Source organism: Gracilinanus agilis, chromosome 1 (genome assembly GCF_016433145.1).
Source record: "Gracilinanus agilis isolate LMUSP501 chromosome 1, AgileGrace, whole genome shotgun sequence".
NCBI classification, from domain to species: Eukaryota; Metazoa; Chordata; class Mammalia; order Didelphimorphia; family Didelphidae; genus Gracilinanus; species Gracilinanus agilis.
In genome coordinates, this window is record NC_058130.1 from 47,787,027 (window position 1) to 47,812,774 (window position 25,748).

Below are 25,748 nucleotides of genomic sequence, written 5' to 3' on the forward strand. Positions count from 1 at the left end.
TTTGGGAACCACTGGTCTAGACTATGAAAGTCAGTGGTTAATGTTTTTCGTGAATTGGTCAGGAATTCCAGAAAATTCCAGGTCACACCTGGAATTTTGTATTCAGCTAGCCATCCTTTAAGAGAAACATCAAAACAACTTGAATATAGCCATAAGAATTTGACCAGGATGCTAATGTGTCTCAGTACTGTATTTGATGAGGAATGATTGAAGGAACTGTGAACATTAATCCTGGAGAAGAGAAGGCTGGGGGAACAATTCTATTTGCCTTCAGATATCTGAAGAGACTTCATTTTGTGGATTTCCAGAGGACAGAAGTGGAATCAGTGGAATAAAAGTGATGCTGTGATAAACCGTAGTGCAGACTAAGGAGGAAGGCTCATGAATTCCCTTATTTGGAAGTGTTCAGGCAGACTGGCTAAAGCCCTTAGAGGTTCATGAGATTTGGAACAGGAGTTCTTACCTTTATTGTTTTGTAGGCTTTTTTGGAAGTTTATTTATCATTTTCTTTATAGTTTCATGAACCTCTTTTGGGGAAGCCTGTGGACCCCACCTCTGGATTATTTTTTTTTAATTCGTAAATGAAGGAAATGCTGGATTTCAGTTAGAGGTTAGTGAAAAAAAAAAAAAGATGTAAATTTTCCCGGTCAAGTTTATGAATCCTTTGGGTGTCCGTGGTTCCCAGAAGAAAAACCCTGATTTAAAGCCAATCTCTTCATTTTCCAGATAAGGAAATTTAGCCCAGAGATATGAAGTGATTTACTCAAGTCACATAAATAGTAGTAGCAAAAGCAGGATTGAAATTCAAAGTTTCTTAGTCTGAAAACCACAGACTGACTTTGTAAGGGATGTTCTAGAGGGGTTTCCTGAATCTAAAATTCTATAACTATGAGTAATAGACTGTATTTTTATAAGTGTTCCAATAAGGGCCTAGGGCAGTTGTGAAAGTCCCTATGATGAAAATTCTTTCCTGTTGGAAGGAATCATAGAAGGATTCGTGGTGTGGAACTTTCCCAGGGTTCCAGCCCTATTCTTCCTTGTCCGCCTGCCTTCCAGTACTTGCCCCCACCCTTGTCAGGTTCCAACCTGTGCAGAATCTCCGCTCCCTAACTTCTTCCCCTTTCCTACTGCAGCTGTTTAAGTGTTGCCTTCTGTGTCTTTGCCAGGGAAAGGTATATAGGGAAGTGGCTTTCAGACTAGTTCTCTATATCAAAGGGCATTTGTTAGTTTAAGCTATTATGAACACAAAGGCACTCTTCTTTCTCTGAGGTTCCTGAACTCTAGGTAAAATACTTCTTATGTAACTCTTAAGAGGCAACCCTGTGATCTAGCTCTTTCTTGTCTTATGGGGGGTGATTCCCTGCTCGCTCTACCAACCAAGGACTTTTAAAGCATGTGGATTAGCCTCGGATGAAGGATCTCTTTTCTTTTTTCCTTTTCTCTTTTTTCTTACTTGCCTAGACAATTGTGGTTGGATTTTTAAGCTGAAGAGGACCTTGGAGATCATCCTCCTTCACCTTTCTCACACAAAGGAGTAGCTCTTCTTCTTGCTAAGGCAAATTCCCTCTACATGCCAAAGTGATCCCATTGTATCCCTCTTCTCCAGCAGATTATTCTCTTTAGGATCCTCCTAACCAGGCTCTCTCCCTGTCAACTAGCTACTATCTATAGGCATACCTAAATCTCCCCCATCCTCAAAAAAATCACATGATCCATTCATTCCCAGTAGCACTTGTCCCATATTTCTCTTCCCTTTCATAGTTAAATTCCTTAAGAAGGTCATCTATACTCCTTGCTTTTATTTCCTTTCCTTTCCCTTCTTAACTCTTTACATTCTGGCTTCCATTCTCAGAGTTGAACTGAAATTGCTCTCTCCCAAATTCTTTCCACCAGTGATTTTTTTTATTCCCAAATACAATGACTGTTTCTCATTCTTCTTCCTTCTTGTCTTCTCTTCAGCTTTTAATATAGTCAATCACCCTCTTCTCCTTGATACTCTCTTCCCTCTAGCAACAGTTGGCAACCTTTTTGGCCATGAGAGCCATAAACGCCTGCGGAAGGAGGAGGATGGAGGCGGAAGGCGCTGGAATATGGGGCAGGGGCTAAAGGGCCCCCTGGGGCACATCCTGAGGTTCTGCCCTGACTGGCCGGCTGGAAGGTGGAGCCAGATATGGCTCAAGAACCATACGTTGTCAACCCCTGCCTCTAGGTTTCCTTGATACATTCTCTCCTGGTTCTCTTTCTACCTGTGTGACTCCTGCTAATGGTAGGTGTCCTCCAGGGCTCCATCCTGTGTTATGTCTTCTTCTCCCTCTGTACTATATCACTTAGTGATTTCGTCTTCTCTCTTGGATTCAGCTATTATCTCTGTCCTTGCTGATTCTTAGATCTATTATCTACTCCTGACTTTCAGACTCATACCTTAAGTAACTTATTGGATATCTCAAACTGAATAATTCATAGAGATCTTTTTTTTACCCTTTACCTTCCATCTTGGAATAAATACTGTGTATTGTTTCCAAGGCAGAAGAGTGGTAAGGGCTAGGCAGTGAGGGTTAAGTGTCTTGCCCAGGGTCACACAGCTAGGAAGTGTCTGAGGTTAGATTTGAGCCCAGAACCTCCCATCTCTGGGCCTGGCTCTCAATCCACTGAGCCACCTAGCAACCCCCAATAATCCATAGAGACCTTAAACTCAACATCTGCCAAAATTGAACTCAGCATTTTCCCCCAACCCTTCCCTCTTTCTTAATTTTTCCTATTACTGTAGAAGATTCCACCATCCTTCCAGACCTGAAGACTTGCAACCTAAGTGTCATCCTCAACTCAGCACCCTTCTTACCCCCCCATATCTAGTCTGTTGTCAAGTCCTAAAGATTTTATCCTTATAAAATCTCTTGTATATTCCTTTTTTCTCACATCTGGCACTGTTACCCTCCTGGTGTTGGCCCCATCACCTCACTCCTGGACTATTTCAGTAACCTTTTGATTTGTCTTCCCGCCCGGTCTTTCTTCAATTCACTTTATCCTTTACTCAGCCATCAAATTAATCTTTCTAAGGCACAGATATGATAATGTCACCCTACCAATCCAGTCAACTCCGGAGGGTCCCTAATATCTCCAAGATCAAATCTAAAATTGTGTTTGATGTTCAAAGTTTTTCATCACCTGGATCCTTTCTACTTTTCCAGTCTTCTCACATCTTATCCCCAAACACTTGCTCTCCAGTGATCCTGGCCATCTTGTTATTACTCACAGATGTTGTTCCATCTCTTGACTTGAGATATTTAGTCAGCTTTCTCCCATGTCTGAACTTCGCTCCCTCCTTATTTGTCTCCTGGCTTCCTTTGAGTCCCAACTAAAATACCACCTTCTACAAGAAGGCTTTCTCAGTCATCCTCAATGCTAGAATCTTCCCTCTTTTGATTACATGTTGTCTCCCACATTAGATAATAAGCTCCTTGAGGACAGGGACTGTCTTTCTTTTTCATTTGTGTCCTCCCACTCTGTCATAGAAGGCCTTGCATGTAGTAGGCACTTGATAAAAGTTTGACTGACCATCCCATTTTATAGATGAGGTAAGTCCCCCAAAGAAGGGACATACCAAAGACCAGTAAATTAGTCACCCCGGTGCAATGCCTAGAATGCAGGAATTGAAGTCCAAAAGACCCTGGGTTCAGTTCCTACCTCCAATTGGATGGGCAGTTATTTAACCCCTCAGTTTCCTTGCCTGAAATAGAGATAATAGCTCAAGTTTCACAAAGTTCTTATGAGGATCAAATGACATCACACATGTAAAGCACCTTGCAAACTTGAAAGTACACTCTAACTGCCAGTTCATTAATAAATATCAACTATTCCGAAATAGCAGAGCCACTCCCAAACCCAGGCTTTTTACCATTGTACCAAACTTCCTCAACTATGAATGAACTTAATCACCTAATCCAGCAGCCTTGGTGGGCAAAGCTTTAGCCTAATTTCACTTTCCTACACTCAGGTGTGTCCTCCAGTCCCTTCGAAGCCAGGCAGGTTTGTCATGAATCACCCCATTGGCTCTGTGAAAGGATTTGAATGTGAGACAGCATTTCTTAAGCCAAATAAGCATGATCCCACCATTTCTCTGTGATGCTGAGACAGACTTTAAGGTCCAAGAGCTAAGTTCACTGGCAGCGATACTCTGTCATGGCCCACCAGGGGCCTAGGGGTGAAAAGAAGAGACCCTTCTATGTTGGAGGACTGGGATTTATTGTTTTTGTTTTTATTTTTAGCTGTTGCTAAGTTAAGGGAACCATTTTGCTTTCTGTCTGATGTCTTAAGGTAGAGTTGTGTGGAGAAAATAGCACTGAATTCAGTCAGGAGTTCTTATCCTAGTTCATCACCTTAATCTGCCAAGTGACCTTAGGCAAGTCATTTCCGCTCCATGAAGGGGCCTCAGTTTCCTCCTTTATAAGGTGTGTATAATTGTGGCCATGGCCAAAATCTCTCACAGCCCAGGCACTCGGCGATTTATGTCCTTGCTCTCTGATGGCCTCAGACTCACGCTGCCCCCTCTTCTTGAGTGGGCCCATATATTGCTAGCAGCTGCCACAGCTGGCTCAGGATGGTCACTGCCAAAAGGAGTTTTCTCACCCTGCATGTGACCACATTCGCTTCCTTCCTTAAACCCACATCAAGTTCAAACCTGATCTCATTGCTTTCTGGGATTATTCCTCTCTCTGCCCTTGAAACCAGTCTTTCATTTCCTCCTCTTTCCCCACCTTATTCTTTAGACTCCACCCAAATTTGGCTTCTGTTGTTCACTCAGCCTCATTACACCTAATGTGGGTCTTTTAAACTGTTTTCTCTAGTTCATGGGTCTCATGAAACCTTTCTTTAACTGTTAGAGCCACCCTATGCTACAGGAGTTCCTAACCTGAGGTCTTTAGTCCGTGAACTTGGATGGGAGCGAAAAAGATACCTTTATTCTCACTGACCTCTAAATGAAAATGAGTGTTTCCATCAGTTGTTAAATTAAAAAAAATTATCCCAAAAGAGATATAATAGACTCATGGAGAATGAGATATGCTTTTAGGATTGGACAATTTGGGAATTTGTTTTGATTGCCTATGGATATTTCTTTTATTTTTATTTTGAATATTTTCCCATATTTATGTGTTTCATGTTCTTTCCCTCTCCTCCAAGCCCCCCTAACCCTCCTTAGCCGATGCACAATTCCACTGGGTTTTACATGTATCATTGATTAAGCCCTAACTCCATGTTATTGATAGTTGGGCTAGAGTTATCATTTAGTGTCTTCATCCCCTATGGATATTTCTTACAAGGATTTTCTTTTTCTTTTTTCTGTTCAGTTCCTAGTGGGAGTAGGGAATGAAAAGGAGAAGAAAAAACAAAGCTTGATAACTGAAAAAATAAAATTTAAAATGTTTAACTCTTCCCTCCTGTACAAAAAAAAAACCCCAACCCATCATTCAATTAGTGCAAAAGTGTCAGACATGTATGAGAAATAACATCCCACAGTGTAGCCTGAACCAGAAAAATAAAATGTAATTGGGAAATATTTAACAAAAGAAATAAGTATCTAATTAAATTAGTGATATTAATATATGGCCTTTTACATCAATATGTGGCCCACATTGATCTCTGTGTACAGTTTAGTGGCCTCTCTTTCTTCTTCTTTTTTTAAACCCTTACTGTCTTCAGTAACAACTCCAAGATAAATCGGCAAGATCGAGGCAAATGTGGCTAAGTAACTTGCTGAGGATCACACAGATAGGAAATGTCTGAGGCCAGATTTAAACTAGATCCTCCCAACTCCAGACCTGGTTCTCTATCCATTGTGTCACCTAACTGCCCCATGCCTCTTTTTCCTATTTACCTGGCACCTCTGAAGAGCCTTGGACAAAGGGTCAGTGGGTTTTGCTCCTGCCATTGTCACTCAATTGCTGAGCCAACTGGAGCTCTGCTTCCTTGATATCACTGATTCTATTTCCCCATTCTAAAATTGACCATGACCAAAATTAAACAAAAAAGTACTTACGAAACTGCTAAATACAAATTATTGAGTCTTTCCTATTGTACAAATAAGCATCTTCCCTCTAGGCTCAGAGAGAACTTGATACTTTTTTCAGTGGGATGATAGAATCCAAATTGGTCTCTTCGCACTGCTAAGTAACCCTGTCTTGTGCCTTGGCATCACAAGAACATGCCAAGCCTGTTCTAGGGAGTAGGAGCCTGAAAGACAGGGTGGATCTTGAAGAAGATCAAGAGGAAAAAAGCAATGGCCCTTGGATATCCTTCTGGAATGTGTATATTTGTTCTTTGGCCATTCTTGTTAGATATCTTCAGTTGGAGGGACCAAATAGCTGAGTGTTAAGTAGCCTGAGACTTAGCCCATGTTCATACAGTTAGTAAGTAGCAAAGGAAAGAACCAAACATGATATGAAAGGTAACACTCTATCCGTTGCTCTACTATGCTATATTTTCTTCCCTCTCTTCCCTCTGGAATTCTCAGAAATATTTTGTTTCAAAAATTCTTTCCTAAAGCTATAATGGGCTCCAAGCAAGACTTTTGGTGGTCTTAGCCCTCCTCACACCAACTAGATGATACCTGGACAGCCCACCTCTTTTCAAAGCCAACCGTTTTTTTCAGAGGATTGAGAGAAACTTGCCAGCTCATCAAAAATGTGTGCTCTGACCCCCTCCCCAAAGACTCAGAGCTATTGAGCTTAAGAGGCGATTATGTTGAAATGAACTGAGTCATTGAGTCGGCTCTAGAGCCAACTTCTGTGTCAGATGAGTGTGCCTTGAACCTTGACTCTCCCATCGTGCAAACCTACTCACTGGCCTTAATCAAGGTCTCTGATCTATTTTCCCCAACATCTTCCCATCTTCCTTTTATAAGAGAATCAGGAAGCCAAAAAATGAGCTGCGTGAACTTGATAGCAAGGAATTGTTCTTTAGGAAATTTAGTGCTTCTCCTGACTGGCTGAGACCCAGAATCCTCTCCTTTCTGGAGGATTCTCATCTTAGAAGAACTTTAAACAAAAGGCAGCTCCCTGTCCCCTACAATATGACATAACTCACAAGAACTGCTCCGACATAGTAGAGTATCTGAAAGGTGGGGGTGAAATGGCAAAATACTTGAATTATAGAAGTTGATTTTGTCTTCCATTTCCTTTTCTGACCTTTCTACCCAAGGATCTAGAAAAAAAAATTGTGGCCTGTGGTTTGGAGTTTACTTGAGTGACATTTGGCTCCTTTCTGCCACATTGACTTTCTGAAACTAGATAATACTTAGTACGCTGAAGATGAACAGTTTTTCCTGTCCTGTGTATCCTAAGATGTCTACATCACTTTGAAAATGCCTACCTTTAAGTGATGAAGGATATTAGAGTTCCTTAGTCCTTGCTTTTCTCTAATTTTGTAGGTGGTCTACTTAGGATCTGACCTTGTCATTTTAAAAATCTTTTTAGTAATCTAGTCCCTGGAGCTTCCATACAATGGCTTAATGGTAGTGATTTTCCAAATGGTACTTGCATGCCTCATATGTGTTTATGGATGACAGATGGCGCTCCTTTTTTTTAAGTGATTTGATTTTCTTCAATGACTGGTCCCAGTATGCTTTTTAAAATTCCTCTGTCCAAAATGAAAGGGAAAAAAGGGAAAAAGATCTTGTGGATCGTTCAGGTTAAATGTATGAAACAACTACTTTCTGATTGGGTCTTCATGTTGAGTTACCAGTCTCTTCAAGTGCTCTGTCTCCAATGAGGCTTATATTGTTCGATCGTTGCAGTAGATTAGTTCACTGTAATTAAGAGAGTATGGATTTATTTTCTATTCCACACACACATCTTTGTTTTTCTGGAGAGAGCTCTGTAGGTAGCTGGGCAATGAAATTTCCAACTTTGGCTCTTTGCATTTTTATCCCCAGATTGCATTAGATTTGTTTTGATTCTATCTTGACTTCTGATTTGAAATGGGTTATCCCGAGATTTGAGAATTACAAAGTTGGAAGAGTCATTTAGTCTAGCTCAATTCTGGAAAAGATTTGAAATAAGAGAAAACACGAGATAGTCTTCTAGTGTCTGTCTGACGGAGAAGAGAAACTCGCCACTCCCGAGGCATGTTCCTGGGGCACATTCCACTTTGGGACCTTTCTCATTGTTGGAAAGCTTTTCCTCAATTTTCTCTTCACAACTTCCACACATTGCTACATGCCCCACCCTCTGGAACCAAGTAGACCTTCCTCTCACTACAACTATCCTGATTCTTGATAGTTGAAGACAGTTATCATTTGACTCCAAATCATCTCTTCTTCCAATATTTCCTTTCATCCTCCTGCTTGCCCATCACTGGATACTGTCCAATAAAGGACATCCAGGATGATGCTCAAGATTATCAGTGCCCTTTATAAAATGTTGTCCCAGAACTGAACATAGTAGTCCAGTTATGGTCTGACTAAGGCAAAACACAGTGACCCTATCATTCTGTTGTTTCTGGAAATATATTTAACATAAGAGCACACTAGCTTTCTTGGCAATTATATTATACTTTGACTTATGTTGGGGCTTGTAGTCTTTTAAGCTACAAAATGTTATAAAAGTAAAGCACTTTGCAAACATTAAAGCACTATATATAAATGCTCACGCTTATTAAACTCCCCAAATCTTTTTAAACATACTGCTGTCGAGCCAGGTCTCCTTCATTGTGTATTTAGGAAAAAGACTTTTTTTTAACCCAAGAATAAGGTTAGAAGAATTCAGCTAATGGCATTATGCAGGGTTTCTGTCTGTCTCTCCATCTCCATTCCCCTATGAAAATGTTTGAATATATTCTGAGAGAGAGAGAGAGAGAGAGAGAGAGAGAGAGAGAGAGAGAGAGAGATCTGATTAGATTTTGAAACATTTAGGACCACAAATCCTTCAGTGATAGTGAAGATTCTGAGTGGGACTTGCTGCTATTAACAAATCGTCAGGAATCTCTTTTCTTTTGGATTTTCCCTGCCTTCTTCTGAGCTGCATATTTTCTATCTTGCTTTAGATAAGAATGTACTTGCTTGTCAGAATTGAAATGGTTCGTTAATTTTCAGCATTTACCTCTAAGATCAATTGTAAAGTTCTCTGTTTGGCATTTCAAGTGAGTTATAACTTGGTCCCTTCCCACCTTTTCAGTACTCTCTCACATTACTCTTACCCTCTGCATGCTATACAGTCCAGCCACACTGTTAAGCTTGCTGTCTCTCACATGTAGTATCCCATTTCCCACCTCCTTGCCTTTGTCCTAGCTATTCCCTGTGGCTAAAATTTGATCCCTTCTCACCTCTAATTCCCACAGTGCTAGTGCCCTCCCTTCTAAATCCTCTTGTATTTATTTTATTTGTATCTCATCTATCTCTACACGTGTGAGGCCAGAAGTCGTAACATAAGAGAATAGGGATTAAAGAGGAAGTAAAGGCAAAAAACAGGATAAATAACTTTTCTAGAAGTTTGGAGACAAGATGTTGTAATGAATGGTGTTGGCAAAGTCCAGAGAAGAGTTTTGTTGTTGTTTTTTTAGATTTTTTTTAAGACTTCAAGTAGAAAAGCCCAAGTAAGTTTTTTTAAGTGTTTTGTTTGTTTTAAGAAAGGGCAGAAGGGAAAGAAATCAATAGATGAAAGGGCAACTAGGTAGCTCAGATAATAGAGAACCAGGCCTGGAGAAAGGAGATCCTGTATCCAAATTGGGTCTCAGACACTCTCTAGCTGTGTGACCCTGGGCAAGTCACTTAACCCCAGTTGTCTAGCCCTTATTGCTCTGCTGCCTTGGAACCAGTACTTAGTATTAATTCTAAGACAAAAGATAAAGGTGAAAAAAAATAAAGCTAGAAGAAGAAAGAAGGAAATATCATCTCCACCTACACAACTATGTTGGGTTATTGTGAGATTCAAATGAGATCATGGATAGAAAAGCACTGTGTAAACTGAGGAGGATTTTGCTGGCCCTATCCACCCAATGCTGTTCAATTCAAATGAACAAGAATTTACTAAAAGCTGTGTATTTGACCCTAACAAAATTGAAATAGTCTCTGCCCTCCAGGAGTTTACATTCCACTGGGGATATAATGTGTACATGGACAAATAAATTCAAAGCATGAAAAAGTCATACAAAGTATTTCAAGAAATAAAAAATAGTTACTGTGTAGGAGGGAGATCAGCAAAGGCCTTGGAGAGAAGGTGTTACCTCAGCTGTTCTCTAATGAAAAAGAGGAATTCCAAAAGGTAGAGTCTTTAATGATTGCTTCTACAACACATTGTCAGGTGAAACTCATAGAGGTCATTGATTGGCTCTTTGCTAGCTAAACAGCCAGTTTGTATCACAGGTGGCATTTGCCAGGAAAGTTGGGAAAGGAAATAAATCAATTCTGTCATTGGGCAAACAGGATCACACTCTTGGTTAGCAGGTTTTTCAGTTTATTTTTTGCTGCTAGGGAATTAGGGTACAATGACACACAGGTAAGAAAATCCAGCCTCAAATACTTACTAGCAATGTGGCCTCGAACAAGTTACTTAACATCTCTTTGCCTTAATTCACCAGAGAAAGAAATGGCAAGCAATGCCAGTATCTTTTCCAAAAAAACCCTCTGGACAATATGGAATTCCAAAGAGTTAGACACAATGAACAATTGGACAGTAACAAGGAGGAGACAAGGATGGAGTGCTGGGATTGGAGTCAAGAAGACCTGAGTTCCAAACTAGCCTCCAATATTTACTGGCTGTATAACTCTGGGCAAGTCCCCCTTTCAGCCTCTATAACATGACATGGTTTATTGACTACATATAACATGGTGATGGTGATCATCCATCATGAAAGCCCAGAGTTGTAGTTAGTAAAAGGAAGGATAATGGTGCTATCAACAGAATCTTGGCTTCCTTCAAGTCCCAGCTGAAATGCAACCTTTTCCAGGAAGCCTTTTCTGATCCCTCTTAATTCCAGTGCCTCCTCAGTTTGTTATTTCCAATTTATTGTGGATGTAACTTGTTCTACATAGTTGTTAGCTTGCCGTCTATCCTATTAGATTGTGAGCTACTTGAGGGTAGGAACTGCCTTTTCAATTTCTTTGTTAAACAAAAAATAAATAAAGAAATGAGTAAATAAATAAATGAATGAATGAATAGATAGATGGGTAGATAGATAGATAAATAAATAAATGGATGAATGAATGAATGAATAAATGAATGAATGAATGAATGACTAAATTAATAAACAGAAAGATTTCTTTGTATCCTTAGGACATTTCACAGTGCCTGGCACATAGTAAGCCTTTAATAGATGTTTATTGGTTGAAGGAATTTAGGAGCCAAAAGGAGGACCTTTCGAGAAAGTCATTAGGCCCTAGAATCAGAACTGACCTAGCTCATAAGATCACAAATCTAGGGTTGGAAGAAACATCGAAAGCCATCTAGGCCAATCCCATTGGTTTTACAGATGAGAAACAGAATGAAGGTCCATGGAGGCTGACTGATTTGCCCAAGTTCACACAGTAGTAGGAGTCAGAGGCAGAAATTGAGCCCAGATTCTCTGAGATAGGGCAGATGTGCTTTCCTCTGAAGCTCACCTCCTCCCATGGCCTTGGAAAAGAAATTCCATTTCTCTGGATCTCGGTTTCATCGCTGTAAGATGAAGGGGATCTGACTAAATCTCTGAGGTATCGTTCAGCCTTAAAACCTATGATACTACTATAATCTAGATTAGGGATCCTTTAACCTTTTTTGTGGTGGCAATCTGGTGAAGCCTAAGGACTCCTTCCCAGAATAATGTTTTCAAATACATAAAATAAAATACATAGGATTACAAATTAAACAAGAATATATTTTTCATGTATTTTGTATTTTTTCCCCATCCAAGGTCACAGGCCAGTGGGCTTTGTGGACCCCAAGTTAAGGACCACTGATCTAGGTCTACTCTTTAAAGATCTTATACATGGGAAGACTGTGATTCAGAGAAATGATATAACTTACCAAAGGTCACACAGTTAGTGACTAAACTGAGATGATAAGTCAATTCTCTTAGTTTAATAATGTTTATAACACACAAGTTGCCCAAACCTTGGGCCATTTCTAGGCCCACAATAAGAACTTTAGCTTCCCTTTTTTGTATCCTTCCAGATAAGAAATGTGTGAAATTGTTGAAATTGAGAATCCAGATGAAGAGATGTAGATCCATTTATCAGGTTTTTTCATTACTCTAGGTGTGATTATCACATGTGTTTCAATGTAAAAATCTAGAACAAAACATATTTACAAAAGAGTCCAAAGCAAATACAAATGAATGTAAGCATTTTCCCCCACTGATTATACAACAGATTTTTCCTTTGCAGTATACTCAGAAACAAATACAAGTAAACTCCACCTAACACAATTCTTTGGTTCTGCAGAAGCATGATGTTAGGTGACATATTGTTAAAGGGAACTTTCATTCCACCATGATTTAGCAGCCAAGTTGATTTTTAAGTAAGTTTCCAAACAGCTTCTGGGTTTCATAGTGTTGTGAAGTTAAAATATATTATTTTGGAGAAATTAAACAATGGCAGTTGGAGCAATGATGGGTAGGATTTACCTGTTGGTAGAAACAAGACTTTGCTGCCATTTAAATTTTGCACCCTAACCTCAAACCCAGCTCTCCTGTCATCTCTTCTGTAGAAATTTCTCTCATCACCCCAGCCTCCAAGATGTAAGCTGGCTATCCTTAGAACTTTTCTAACACTTAAATTATATGATGTCTGCCATGTCCGTGGTGTTTATTAATCTGAGATATTTAGGTAACATAGTGGATAAAGAGCTAGGCTTTGATTTAAAGAAACTCAAGTTCAAATCCTGCCTTATTTTTTTATTATCCATGTGACATTGGGTAAGACAATACAATACCTTCAGCCTCAGGTTCTTCATCTGTAAAACAGGGATAATAGAACCTACCTCACAGGTTTATTTTGAGGAACACATCAGATAACATGTATAAAGCACTTGACAAACTTTAAAACTCTCTACTATTGTTTGCTATCATTATCCCCATCATCATCATCATTATGATCATTATGATCTACTTTCTTTTGTTGTAGTTATTTGTATACTATATTATAAGCTTCCAGGAAGTAGGGACAGTCTTATCCATTGCACACCTCAAGCTTTCCCCCAAAACTCTTCCATTTGTGGTTTGCTTTATAAAAATTTGCTATAGTTATTAGGATGAAATACCAAGCTTATGCTTTTATTTATTAGTTGGCTTATACTTCTCTCCTTTCTAGCTCTCCCTATACACATACACACACACGAACACATAGACAAACACACATATATGTGAGTATGCATACATTTGTATTTTTTTCCAAATCACCAAGTATTTATTAAGTGTTCATTATACTTTAAGCGCTGAGCTAAGCTTGGGAATATGAAGCCAAAAGATTCACTGGGCCTGCCCTTAAAGACCTACATATATATCTGCTAAAATATGTGTAACAGAGAAATGACAGCCCCAGAAAGGGCATTCCATAGGAATGCATAAACACCTACAAATGTGATAGATGTCCCCAAAGTTACTAAACTGTGTAACCTTTTGACCTAGCAATACCCACTATTAAGTTTATATGCCTAAAGAGATTCAAGAAAGAGGGAAGGACTTCTGTGTACAAAAATATTTATAGCAACTTTTTCTGATGGCAAAAAAACTGGAAATGGAGGGGGTGTCCATCTATTGGGAAATAAATGATTAAGTTTTGAGGTATGTATGGGAGAGGATGCTGCTATGCTATAAGAAGTGATGAAGGGATAATTACAGAGAAACACGGAAGGATTTTTATAAATTGGTGCGAAGTGAAATGAACAGAGCCAGGAGAACAATTTCTATAACAACAATATAGTAAAGACCAATAGTTTTGAGAGACTTAGGAACCCTAAAGCAACACAACAGAGCTGACAGTTCCAGAGAATTCATGATGAAACTTACTCTCCACCTCCAGATGAAGAAGTGATGGATTTAAAGTTCAATATGAAGCAGATTTTTTTTTACTTGGCCAATATAGTAATATTTTGCTTGACTATGTAGATATTTGTAATGAGTTTTGTTTTTCTTGCTTTAACAATAGATAGGGGAGATAAAAAAAGAGAATTTGGAACTGAAAACTAAATTTAAAAAAAGCAAGTACGATAAAAAACAAAGTTGAGAAGGTACTTCCTTAAAGAGAAGTTGGAGGAAATCCTAAGCCCTATATATATATATGTATGTGTGTGTATGTATGTGTGCATGTATGTATGTATGTGTTTATGTTCATATACATATATATATACACACACACATACATATAATTAATGTTCCAACTTAGGAGCCAATATTGGCACCATTTCTAGATTTCTGAGAGGTTCTTCCTCACTTAATTTTTTTTTTAAACCCTTAACTTCTCTGTATTGGCTCCTTGGTCGAAGAGTGGTAAGGGTGGGCAATGGGGGTCAAGTGACTTGCCCAGGGACACACAGCTGGGACGTGTCTGAGACCAGATTTGAACCTAGGATCTCCAGTCTCTAGGCCTGGCTCTCAATCCACTGAGCTACCCAACTGCCCCCCCTTCCTCACTTAATTTGTGATTATATTTTTCATTGTTCAGATGATGAAGGGGAGAAGATTAATTGGTCTGACTGAGAGTCCTACACTAAGAGCCTGTGCTTTTCTTCCCTGGTAGCACTCCTTTTTCTGCCGATTGACAGAGGATAAAAAGTCAGAAAAATTCTTTAAAGTTTTCTATGACCGAATGAAAGTGGCCCAACAAGAAATCAAGGCAACAGTCACTGTTAACACAAGTGACTTGGGGAATAAGAAGAAAGATGATGATCCAGACAGAGATGCCCCATCACGTAAAAGAGGTAAAGTCCAAAGTTCTTTGCATATATGTCTATAGATTCTATTGGTTTGCATATAAAGTACCATAGGAGTGAGTTTCTTTTTTTATGAGCTTTCTCTGCTTCCAAGATCAGACAAGAAAGTTATGGAAGTGATGTCATTCAAGTTTGTTTACTATTGCCCATTAGTTATTCTTTACAAATAATTAATAAAGGAATCATAGTTAAATCCTGATTTTGGGGTAACTTTCCCCCTCTTGCCTGAATCAAATAGATTAGAACCATTAACAGGATATTAAAATGGACGATCAAGGCACTATTTTGTTTTTCATTTTTATATTCTCAGTACTTAGCATAGTGCTTTAAGAGTACATAACATAGACTTAGTATGTTTGCTTAATTGACTTGAGCTGGAAAGGATCTTAGATTTAGATCAACAACTTCATCTGCCAGATGAAAAAAAAAATCAAACTCAAATCATACTAATCATCAGTAGAGGGAAAACTGCCTGGATTCCTCATCCACTGTTGCTTCTCCAACACAACGCTGCTGAAACACTCTCCTTTGCTTCTTATTTTTTAAAATTCTTACCTTCCATCTTAGAATCAATATTGTATATTAGCTCTAAGGCAGAAAAACAGTAAAGGTTAGGCAGTGAGAGTTAAGTGACTTGCCCAGGGTCACACAGCTGGGAAGTGTCTGAGGTCAAATTTAAACCAAGGACCTCCTGTTTCTAGTCCTGGCTCTCAATCCACTGAGATACCTTACAGCCCTCTTTGCTTCTATCATACTTATTCAGAATTTAGTTTTGAAGAACCCTAAGTTAGGACCTGGCTGATAGTAATAGGAGATTTGGAGAACTTCTTGTCTTTTTTGCTTCTTGCCCATCTTTGATGAAAAAATATAAGAAATCCACTCTGACACTTCATTATAAATTGCTAAGTTCCAGTAAAACACAGGAATGATTTATGTTCAGTCCAAAACTAAGGTTATTAGGAAATATCAGTCCTTTCTCTTGAAATCCTTCTCCAGCTCTATGATTCTCTAGATAGGACACAAACTTTGGTGATTATTAGACTATTTTTCTGAAGGTATTGCTCTAATCACAACACTCTCCCCCTCAAAATCTCTAGGGACTCTTCATTTCTTTTCAAAGGCATATTAATCCTGGGAACTATATTTTAAGAAGAACAATTACAAATTGGAGCATGTCCCTAGGATAGCTACCATAGTGGTGGGAGGATAAGAGATGATGCCCTACAAAAAGAATTTGAAGAAACTGGGGATGATTATCTTGGGAAAGAGACCAAAAGGTCATAAAGGGATTACTGGATGACTTCTTGTTAGGGAGAGACAGTATTAGTTATAAATTTATGATTAGTTTAGGTATACCTTATATATAGTTTAGCTACCACACTATGTAGGTATCACTTGGGCAAGGATAGCCTCTTGGATCCTTTCCACCTCTGTGATTGAATGACCTTGAGATCTGGCATTCAAGGCTCCCCATAATCTGACTTCTAAACTACTCCACTAGCCAACCTGTGAGTTTTCCCCCTTCATATAGTTTACATTCTAGGCAAAGACTAATTTCATTTTCCCCTCTTTTATGTCCATTTATTTGTTATCCCTAGAATGAATTTCCCCTCTAACCTTCACTAACATAAACCTATCTCATGTAGGTCTTCCTCAAAGGACCTTGATGATAAAGGACCTTTAACCTCCTGATCTTTCAAGCTATAAGTGACCTTTCTTAAGAAATATAGTATATGGACTATTGTACTTATTCAGAACTAGAGAGGTCTGACCTCTCCTAACTGTGTGACCCATAGCAGTTCATTGGACCTCTCTGAGCCTATTTCCTCATTTATAAATGAATGGCTCAGACTAGGGAGCCTCCAAGGTCCTTCGTTGATGTATCTCACTCCTCAAGTCAAGCTTTCCCTCATTCCCATCAAAATGACTCTAAAATAATTCTCCAAATCAAATTCTGGAACAGTAAAACAAACAAACAAAAAAAGGTAACGTGAAAACAATTTTCCTGTACAAGTTAGTGAAGGAGTTTAACAGGAAAGAGTTATCTCACTGGCAGGGATTATATAGATAGGGTGGTTGAGCCTAAAGCCAGGTGCTCACCACATAATAAAGCCCAAGCTGAGGGACTAGCAACAGACCTTAGAGGTGGCTGCATTGAATGCAACAGTGGCTTTAAGAGCTCTCAGTCCAAGGGCAATGGATGGGGGCAAGGGCGGTAGTTGGATAGCCAATTGGAAGAAGATTACAAAGAATCATTTGCTAGCACTGGGTTCATATCTTGATGACCACTTTGGTGCTGTCCTTTGTCCTTATATTCTATTTTGAATTTTGGTTATTAGTATGTCTGAACTCTCCTTCTGGATCATAAATTTAAGGGGAGAAACTCTTGTTTCATCTCTGCTTCCCTGGCATCTAGTCTAGGTTCTTGCATGTAATAATAAATTGTTTACTGGATTTAGAACCCAGCAACTTCTCTTAAAATCATACCATATGTTATTTAAAATGTATTCTAGCAAAAGAGCCCTCAACCCAGATAACAGAAGAGGTCCGAGACCAGTTATTGGAGGCCTCCACTGCCACAAGGAAAGCTTTCACCACCTACAGAAGAGAGGCGGATCCTGATGACCATTTCCCATCTGGAGAAGGTGGAACCCCAGCCACACCAGATAAACCCAAAGATGACTTGGAGATGAGTGCTGTGATCACAATCATGCAACCCATTCTCCGCTTCTTACAGCTCCTCTGTGAAAACCATAACCGAGATCTTCAGGTAGGAGGGCGGCAAGTAGCTGACAAAGTTGAACATCACATATGTACCTGATCTTGAATTATTCTTCCCCAAAACTCTTCTGCTTCTGCTCTTTGGATCACGTTAGCCAAGAAGTCAGGGACATAAGCAATTCTTCAAAGTGAAGGTTTCAAACCAGTTTGTTAGGGATGTAAATTTTCCCCAAGGCCATTTTTGCCTGTTGTCTGCAAGTGATAATGGGAAGCATACACCTCTAATTCCCATGGCAAAGAAGACTGTCACAGGATGGTTACTAGAATAGAATATCTTTCTAATGGATTGTATTTGTATTTGTGTGTGTGTGTGTGTGTGTGTGTGTGTGTGTGTGAGAGAGAGAGAGAGAGAGACAGAGAGAGAGAGAGAGAGAGAGAGACAGAGAGAGAGAGAGAGAGACAGAGAGAGAGAGAGAGAGGGAGGGAGAGAGAGAGGGAGGGAGGGAAGGAGGAAGGGAGGGAGGGAGGAAGAGGGAAGAAGACACTATTAAGAGAGAGGCAGACTAAACCATGGAACTCCTTCACAGCACCTTGGGAAAACCATCTCTTCTTTATAAGGAGGGAAATAAGTATAAATCTGAGGATTTCCTCAGGGAGCTAACCCAGAGATGTAAGGTGCCAGTGTACAAGAAACTGTTCTAAGTCTACAGTTTCTCTGCCTTTTGAGGGTCATGGACTTCTTTGACAGTTTGAAGCCTAGGGACCTCTTCTCAAAAATATGGCTTTTAAGTGTATAAAATAAAATACATAGAATTACAAAGGAAACCAATTTTATATTCAAATACAGATATCAAAATACTTTTTAAAATGAACTCATTGACCTTGGCTAAGAATCCTGCTGTGATCCATAGATGGCAAGCTGTTATCAGATCCTTTTTAAATCTTTGGGTTAATGATTTCCTCCAGTAGGATGTCATCGGTAGTGTGACAGGCTGAATGCTGGACTTGGAATCAGAACACCTGAGTTCTAATGCTATTTCAGTAACTTACTAGCTGTGTAACCCAGGGCAAGCCATTTAACATCTATCAACTCATCGATTTTTGTTTCTTCATCTGTAAATTAGACCCTTACTTTATAAAATTTGCCAATATTTTTATTAATATAATATTTTAGTGTATATGTGTATAAATACACATTTCTAAATATATTTATATGCTTATAATTTTTACATGTGTATAAAATGTATACTTATAAATATGTAATATACAAATATATAACATAATAGCACCTACTTTACAGGGTTGTTATGAGATAATATCAGTGAGCCACTTTGCAAAATTTAAAGTGCTATATAGCCCTATCTATTGTTATTATTATTGTTATATTATTATTATTATTATCATGACCCACAACTTTATTTCAGCTAATCTGCAGTAGTATTTCACTTTCTTTTGGGCACATAAGAGACTTTGTGCATGATTTATTACAACATGAGGGTGACGGGGGGGGAAAGAAGCAATGGCCCTGGTTGTAACTTGTTCAGTTGTGAGCCCAGACAATGAGCTACTACATGAATGACACAAAATGAACAGAATATTGCTGTTGCTGGGAAACAGAATCCAGCACTTCGCACAGTCCCTAACCAGGAGAAAACATTCAAGAAATTATAACTCGTTAATTGATTAATTGACACCAGATTTGTAAATTAAAAAGGTCAACTTGGAACTTTGACTTTTGATAGCAATTGAAGCTACTTTTCAAAAAGTTAAGTTTAAAAAAAAAACACAAAAAAAACCAACTGGTTCTTTTTTCCTAGTCAGTTGCATAGTCATTGCCTCCATGTGGGCTGGCTTTTGTGCAAAACAGATTGAATTGTTTAAATTTTGGGAGAGGTGTTCTCTGTGACTGGTTAGTTCAGTTGGTTATAAGACAATGCTAATGCCATTGGTCAAGAAGGAAACGGGCCAGAGGAAGGATCATGGAGCCTGTGCAAATACACCTCTACTCCTCTCCTGAAAAAAAAAAAAATGAGCACTCTTTTTGTGATAAATCACTAGATTCCATCTTCATGTATTAGAAGGGCTCATTATTAGAATGGCCAATTAGAACTGGGTTAGTTCTTGGCAATAAATGGGTACTTAGCTGCCTGTCTTGTTTGAGGGCTCCCAATTGTACTCTGACCTCAGGTTCCCCAGAGCAATAATACTGAACTTGTGACAAGCCCATTTTCAGCTGAAGACGGCGGCCTTTCTTCAGTTCCTGTGGTTTCCTTTCTCTGTGAAAGCTTGAAAGGCTAAAATCAGTAGCATATTTAATTGTGGTTCCTCCTTCTTAACATTCCTCTCATTGATTTGCCCTGTAGTTTTCTCATTCCGTATTTCTTCTCATCCCCGCCAATCTACCTCCAATTGCCATCCTAATGAAAAAAGCATTTTTGGCCAGCTTGGCTGTTATGTCCATCTTAATAGCCAAACTTCCCTTTCCTTTTGGTAGGATCCTTTGGGTACTTCTGTCACTAAACTGCTTTGGGGGAGCACTAAGGAAGAACTCCTGCATCCTAAATTTCTCTCAGGGATAAATGTTCATCTTCTAAAGTTCCACTGCAGCTCAGAAAAGAATCCATGGATCTTAGACTTGCAAAGCACATTCAAGATTGTCCAGAGCAGGACCCCACTAAGTGTAAAAATCCTTTTCTATGTCCTCAGTGGATGGTCATCAATCTTGGAACTCATTCACTAGCAAAGCAGTCAGTCAATAAGCATTAAGTGCTTACCATGTGCCAGGAGTTATGTCATATCCTGGGGATACAAAGAAAAGAGAAAAAGCAGTTGCTGACCCCTAGGAGCTTCCATTCTAATGGAAAAGATGGGTATCTAAATAAGTGTATTTGGGATCCAGGCAGCCTTAGAAGGAAAGGCATTAATAAGTGAGGGACCAGGATAGCCCCTATGGAAGGTGGTATTGACAATTCTAGTTTGTTATGTTGAACAACAGTTTTATTTGCAATTTGGGGCATAAAGCTCCTTTTCTGGATGAAGGCCTCATCCTTATATGTGCCTAAGCAGTGGGAAGAGGATGATGTGCCACACGGGCCTCTAAACTGACTAAAACATTGGCACTGGGCTCTCATATGAATGGATGTGAAGACAACTTCCCTAAAAAGCTCACTTTTCAAGTTTTTATTTTATTTAAAATTTTTTTATTTGGATTTTTTATTTTAATAACAAATTTCCACATAAGCTTTACAAGGTTTTAAAGAATGAAGCTTAGAAGGCAGCTTAGATGGCTTGGTAGATTGAGAGCCAGGTCTGGAGACAGGAGGTCCTGGGTTCAAATGTGACCTCAAACACTTCCCAGATCCTGGGAAAGTCACTTAATCACAACTGCCTTGTCCTTACTGCTCTTCAGCTTTGGAACCAATACAGAGTAAGAATTTGAATATGGAAGGTAAGGGTTTAAAATAGAATAAAATAAAATAAAGAATGAGGATTGTTTCTTCCATAAGATTTTGAAGGGTCAAAATGATGTGTACAAGTTATTCCTTGAAGAGCTATACAATGTGTAACTCTGAAAAATTGTGTCTTATAGTCTCCTTCCCAACCCAGGTTTTTTTTCCCCTAAATTTTGTATTCGAGGTTGTATCAGGTGATAACAAAACTCTTCTACCTTTTGATCTGTCTTGGGATTTCCTGACTAGTAGGTTGGTTGTTGGGTGAGAGTTTATTAGACCGAAGTATTCTGGGAGATTAATCTCATCTAGGAAATAGAATTAGTGTCACAATATCTCCAAGTTGAATGGGACCTCGGAGAATAATCTCTCCATCTGTATGGGCAATTAACCATCTATCCTTTACCTGAAGATTTCCAGTGAAAGAAATGGGGGACTCAATACTTTCTGAGGCAGCCCATTCTACTTTGGGATATCCATGTTTTAGGAAGTTATCGGTTGGATCAGGAAAACAGTCATGTCTTTAAAATGGTTTTCCCATCTCACTTTAATTAGGATAGTCCTCCATTGTTTTTCTGTACTCTTCATCATCAATGCTCTTCTTAAATACGAATCAAGCCTAGAAGACAAAATAAAAAAACAAACTTTGCCAAACTATCTATTAATAGTTTTGTCATCCGTGACTTGATATAATCAAGAATTTCTTGTAAAAGGACTTTACTTGACATGGTATTTTTTCCCTTCTCTTGAGTCTTCATCTGTGAAGTCAGTTTCCCCTTTCTCCTAGGTTAGTAATTATATTTGATGGATTATTTTTTATTGAAGTTAGCGAATGTATGCCCATGGCATGTCTTCCAGAAGTATGTAGTTTCTGTAGCCCATCATTCTGTACATCTTCATTTACCTTGTAAGAAAAAGTACTCAAAGGGTGTCACTAGGGAGAGAGACAAAAAAGCTAAATAATCATTAGTGGGAGCAGCTTTTCTCTGCTTTGATCGTGGACAGAGGGAAGTGGGAGCCTCGCTTTTAGCAGGAGAGATGAAGGTTAGACACTAGGGAAAACATTTCAACTCTGAGGCATAGAGAATCGCTCCCACCTCCACCTCCACCCCAATTACCAAAGGACTTGGAGTCTTTGAATAAAGGGTAACCAACTCACCTCCTAAATTGGTTTAAAGATAGTCCTTCCAAGATGTGTGAGGTGACTTTCTAGAATCCTTCCAGCTCTAAGATTCCATGAATTTGGGGAGTCTTTGTTTTGGACCATGAATCTCCCTCCTCACCATGAGTGTCCCTTATGCCAAATTAATATTTGTGAAAACCATTTAAAATGTGTCAGTGCAGGGAAATTGGTCTAGAAGCAAAGGCTATTCAATGGTGATTTTCTTTCAATTTGAAATTTAATAAAAGGTAGCATCTTTCTTTTTCTACCCAAAAAGAAAAAAATGTAGCTACTTGAGGCAATCAGTTAGCAATACAAGTCACCTACGGATTAGAAAAGGGTTCCAAGTGTCTTAGAAACCCAGTTTTGGTTTCTTTTATATGCATTTGTATTGTTGTGGTTGGTTTAACAGTTAAGTGCTAGAAACCTGTTTAAAAGGAACCTCAATAGGGGATAGGTAAGGGGCTCAGTGGATTGGGAAGCCTAGAAATGAGAGGTGCTGGGTTCAAATCTGGCCTCAGAGATTTCCCAGCTCTGTGACCCTGGACAAGTCACTTAACCCCCATTGCTTAGCTCTTACCACTCGTTTTCCTTGGAACCAGTCCACAGTATTGATTCTGAGATGGAAGTTAGCAATAAAAGACACCAAGATAAAATATGGCACATAGAGTGTTGGGCTTGTAATCAGGAAAACCTGGATTCAAATCTTACTTCTGACACTTGTTATAAAAATAAAGATTCCGATGTGTCCAACTGTCTTCACCTGTCAATCAAGGTGAGACTCTCAGCTTCCAGAGTCTGATTATGACACACTTAAGTGGGGGAAAAAAAGTTACTTCCTTTACATATTTTAATCAATTCCCTAGGATTTGCTTATTAAGCCCTAGATGGATAGTGATGTGCACTGGTATAGAGAGCTGTTTATTAGCAATTTCCTCAAAATTATAAAGTTGTTTTTTTTAAAAGGAGCCTAGCTGGCACAAGTTATACTCAGAGCTTTGGAAGTATGGAAGCAAATCTGTTACCTTTAGAATCATTCCATGGGAAATGCAATGACAAATTTAACTTCCGTCGTTTTCATAATTACTCATAACAATGAATTCTTTTATCCCTTATGAAATCAGACTTGGAGAATGTTATTTATTTTTCATTCTTCCAAATGTCTTATTGATAGCCATGTGCCCAGAAAGTAGCAGTTTTGTAGTTAGCAATAAAAGGCATCAAAATCCAATATGGTACATAGAGTATTGAGCTTATAATCAGGAAAACCTAGATTCAGATCCTACCTCTGACACTTATCAGTGTAAAAAAAGTTACTTCCTTTAGATACTTTAAGTAATTCCCTAGGATTTGTTTATTAAGTCCTAGATGGATAGTAATATACATTGGTTTAGAATGATGCTCTATTAGCAGTTTCCCCAAGGAAATGAAGTCACAGAGCAAATAGAAACTTCTCTGACATTCAAAGCTTTCCTCAGTCTGCTTCCAGCCTGCCTCTCTAACCTCGTTAACTAGCACTTCCCTTCTTTTACACACAGTTCTCCATCGTCTGGGCCCTGCCTTCCTTCTGACTGTCCCCCTTCCTTGAAATGTAATTCTTCCTCTCCTCCATCTCTTAGAATCCTTCATCTTCTTCAAGATTTGGCTCAAGCGACATGAAATCTGCCTAACTTCTAATGCCTTCCCTCCAGAATTGCCCCGTATTTATTATGTATATATATTTTGTATAGAACTTTATGACAGGCATGGTGGCCAAGTGAAGAGAACGTTGGCCATGAATCCAGGAGGACCAGAGCTCCAGACCTACCTTTGACCCATACAGACTGTGGGACCCTATCAGGTCCTTCAGCTCTCAAGTGCCTTGGACAACTCTCATTCTCCATCAGTAGAGAGAATGTCCTCATCTGTGATTTTCCTGTGCCAGTGAGATCACAGGTCTGCTCTCTAGCCTTTGTGTTCTCTTCCCTAATAAAAGATATATACATTATATCATATAACATATAAATTATTATAAATATATAATGATTATATAATATATAACATACAATAAATTATAGACTATATAAATTATAATAGATATATAATTTATGATAAATTATATATGTTACAAATAAATAATATACAATAAATTATAGAATATATAAATTATAATAAATAATATAAAAATATGTATTTATTAAAATAACAAAATATAATAAAATATTTAATAATAAAACATAATCTTGAGGACAGGGATTGGTTCATTTCTTTCTTTGTGTAACAATGCCTGGCATAAAGGTGACTTGCATTTAAGATTTTTTTTTTCTGATTGATATATCAGTCATGTTTAAAAGCTAAGACATGAGGAATGGGGGGAGATATGCTTAATGAGAGGAAATAAAAAATGCCATGAGTTACCCAAGAAGGCAGGGGAAGTAGTTAGAGTAATTCTCTCCTTTCTTCGCTGATTTACTCTGATCTCTCCATGAGTGGTATCTTATTATGGAGCAGGGTTTCTTAACGTGGGATCCAAGGACCCCCGCACCAAAGGATCCATGTGTAGGCTTCAAGAGACAGGAAGGAAAAAAACTGTCTTTATTTCCAAACCATCTTCATTTCAGGGTAATTGGTTTCCTTTGTAAGCCTTTCCATTTTGTTTTTAAAACAATATTCCAAGAAGGAGTTTAAGTCTGCCGGTAGACCCCCTATTTCCTCCTGTATAGTTTTTGCCTTTAGTTTCATGGCTCAGGAGATTTGCCCCAAACTTCACATATTCTAAGCAGAAGAACAAAGAATCTGATTGCTGGGCTGTGAGGGTTATGGGTGGGAGCACTTAGCCTGGGCTGCTTCCTTACAAGGGGAGTGGGCTGTTAGTGGTCCTTTAGTTGCTAAACTTCCATCCTCATCTTGTTGTCCCATCCACATCCCTCTCAGCACGGTCCTGGAGGATCGGATTGAAGGCTGAATGTGAGTGTGTGCCTATGCCCGTGCCCAAGCAAGGGGTAAGAAGTGGGCAGGGAAATGAGATAATGCAGAGAGAGGCAGTAGGAGTGTGAAGCGAGTGCTCACAGAGAAGCTATTCTCCCCCTCACCGGAGAGAACAGTGTCTCTTCTGAAAGCAATTCATCTTATATAACAGCCCCCACCAACAGTCTGATTCTGAAGCAAGTCTACTTGTTGGAGGCCCCATTTTTATTCCCCCGTGTGGCACCACGATGAGTCACTGTTCATAATGGTTGATTGCCCAAACCAGAACACCACCATATTCAGGGAGCCTAACAAAATGGCACCATCATGGTTTTTATTAATGCCCTTTTTCCATCTTTCTTCTCCCCCTTTTGTCCCTTTTACTCCACTGAAAATGCCCAATGGCAGAACTTCCTTCGTTGTCAAAATAATAAGACCAACTACAACTTGGTGTGCGAGACGTTGCAGTTTCTGGATTGCATTTGTGGGAGCACAACTGGAGGGCTTGGACTTCTGGGTCTGTATATAAATGAGAAGAATGTCGCACTAATCAACCAGACGCTGGAAAGTCTG

General features: G+C 39.0%; 1 protein-coding gene across 1 annotated transcript in view; it reads left to right on the forward strand.

The window, feature by feature from the left end:
* ITPR1 (inositol 1,4,5-trisphosphate receptor type 1) overlaps window positions 1–25,748 on the forward strand; it is a 405,812-nt gene that overhangs the window by 287,678 nt on the left and 92,386 nt on the right. The window contains exons 41-43 of the mRNA XM_044675941.1: window positions 14,705–14,885; window positions 17,411–17,667; window positions 25,584–25,743. Coding sequence (XP_044531876.1) covers window positions 14,705–14,885; window positions 17,411–17,667; window positions 25,584–25,743 — 598 coding nt within the window. The remainder of the gene's footprint in view (window positions 1–14,704; window positions 14,886–17,410; window positions 17,668–25,583; window positions 25,744–25,748) is intronic.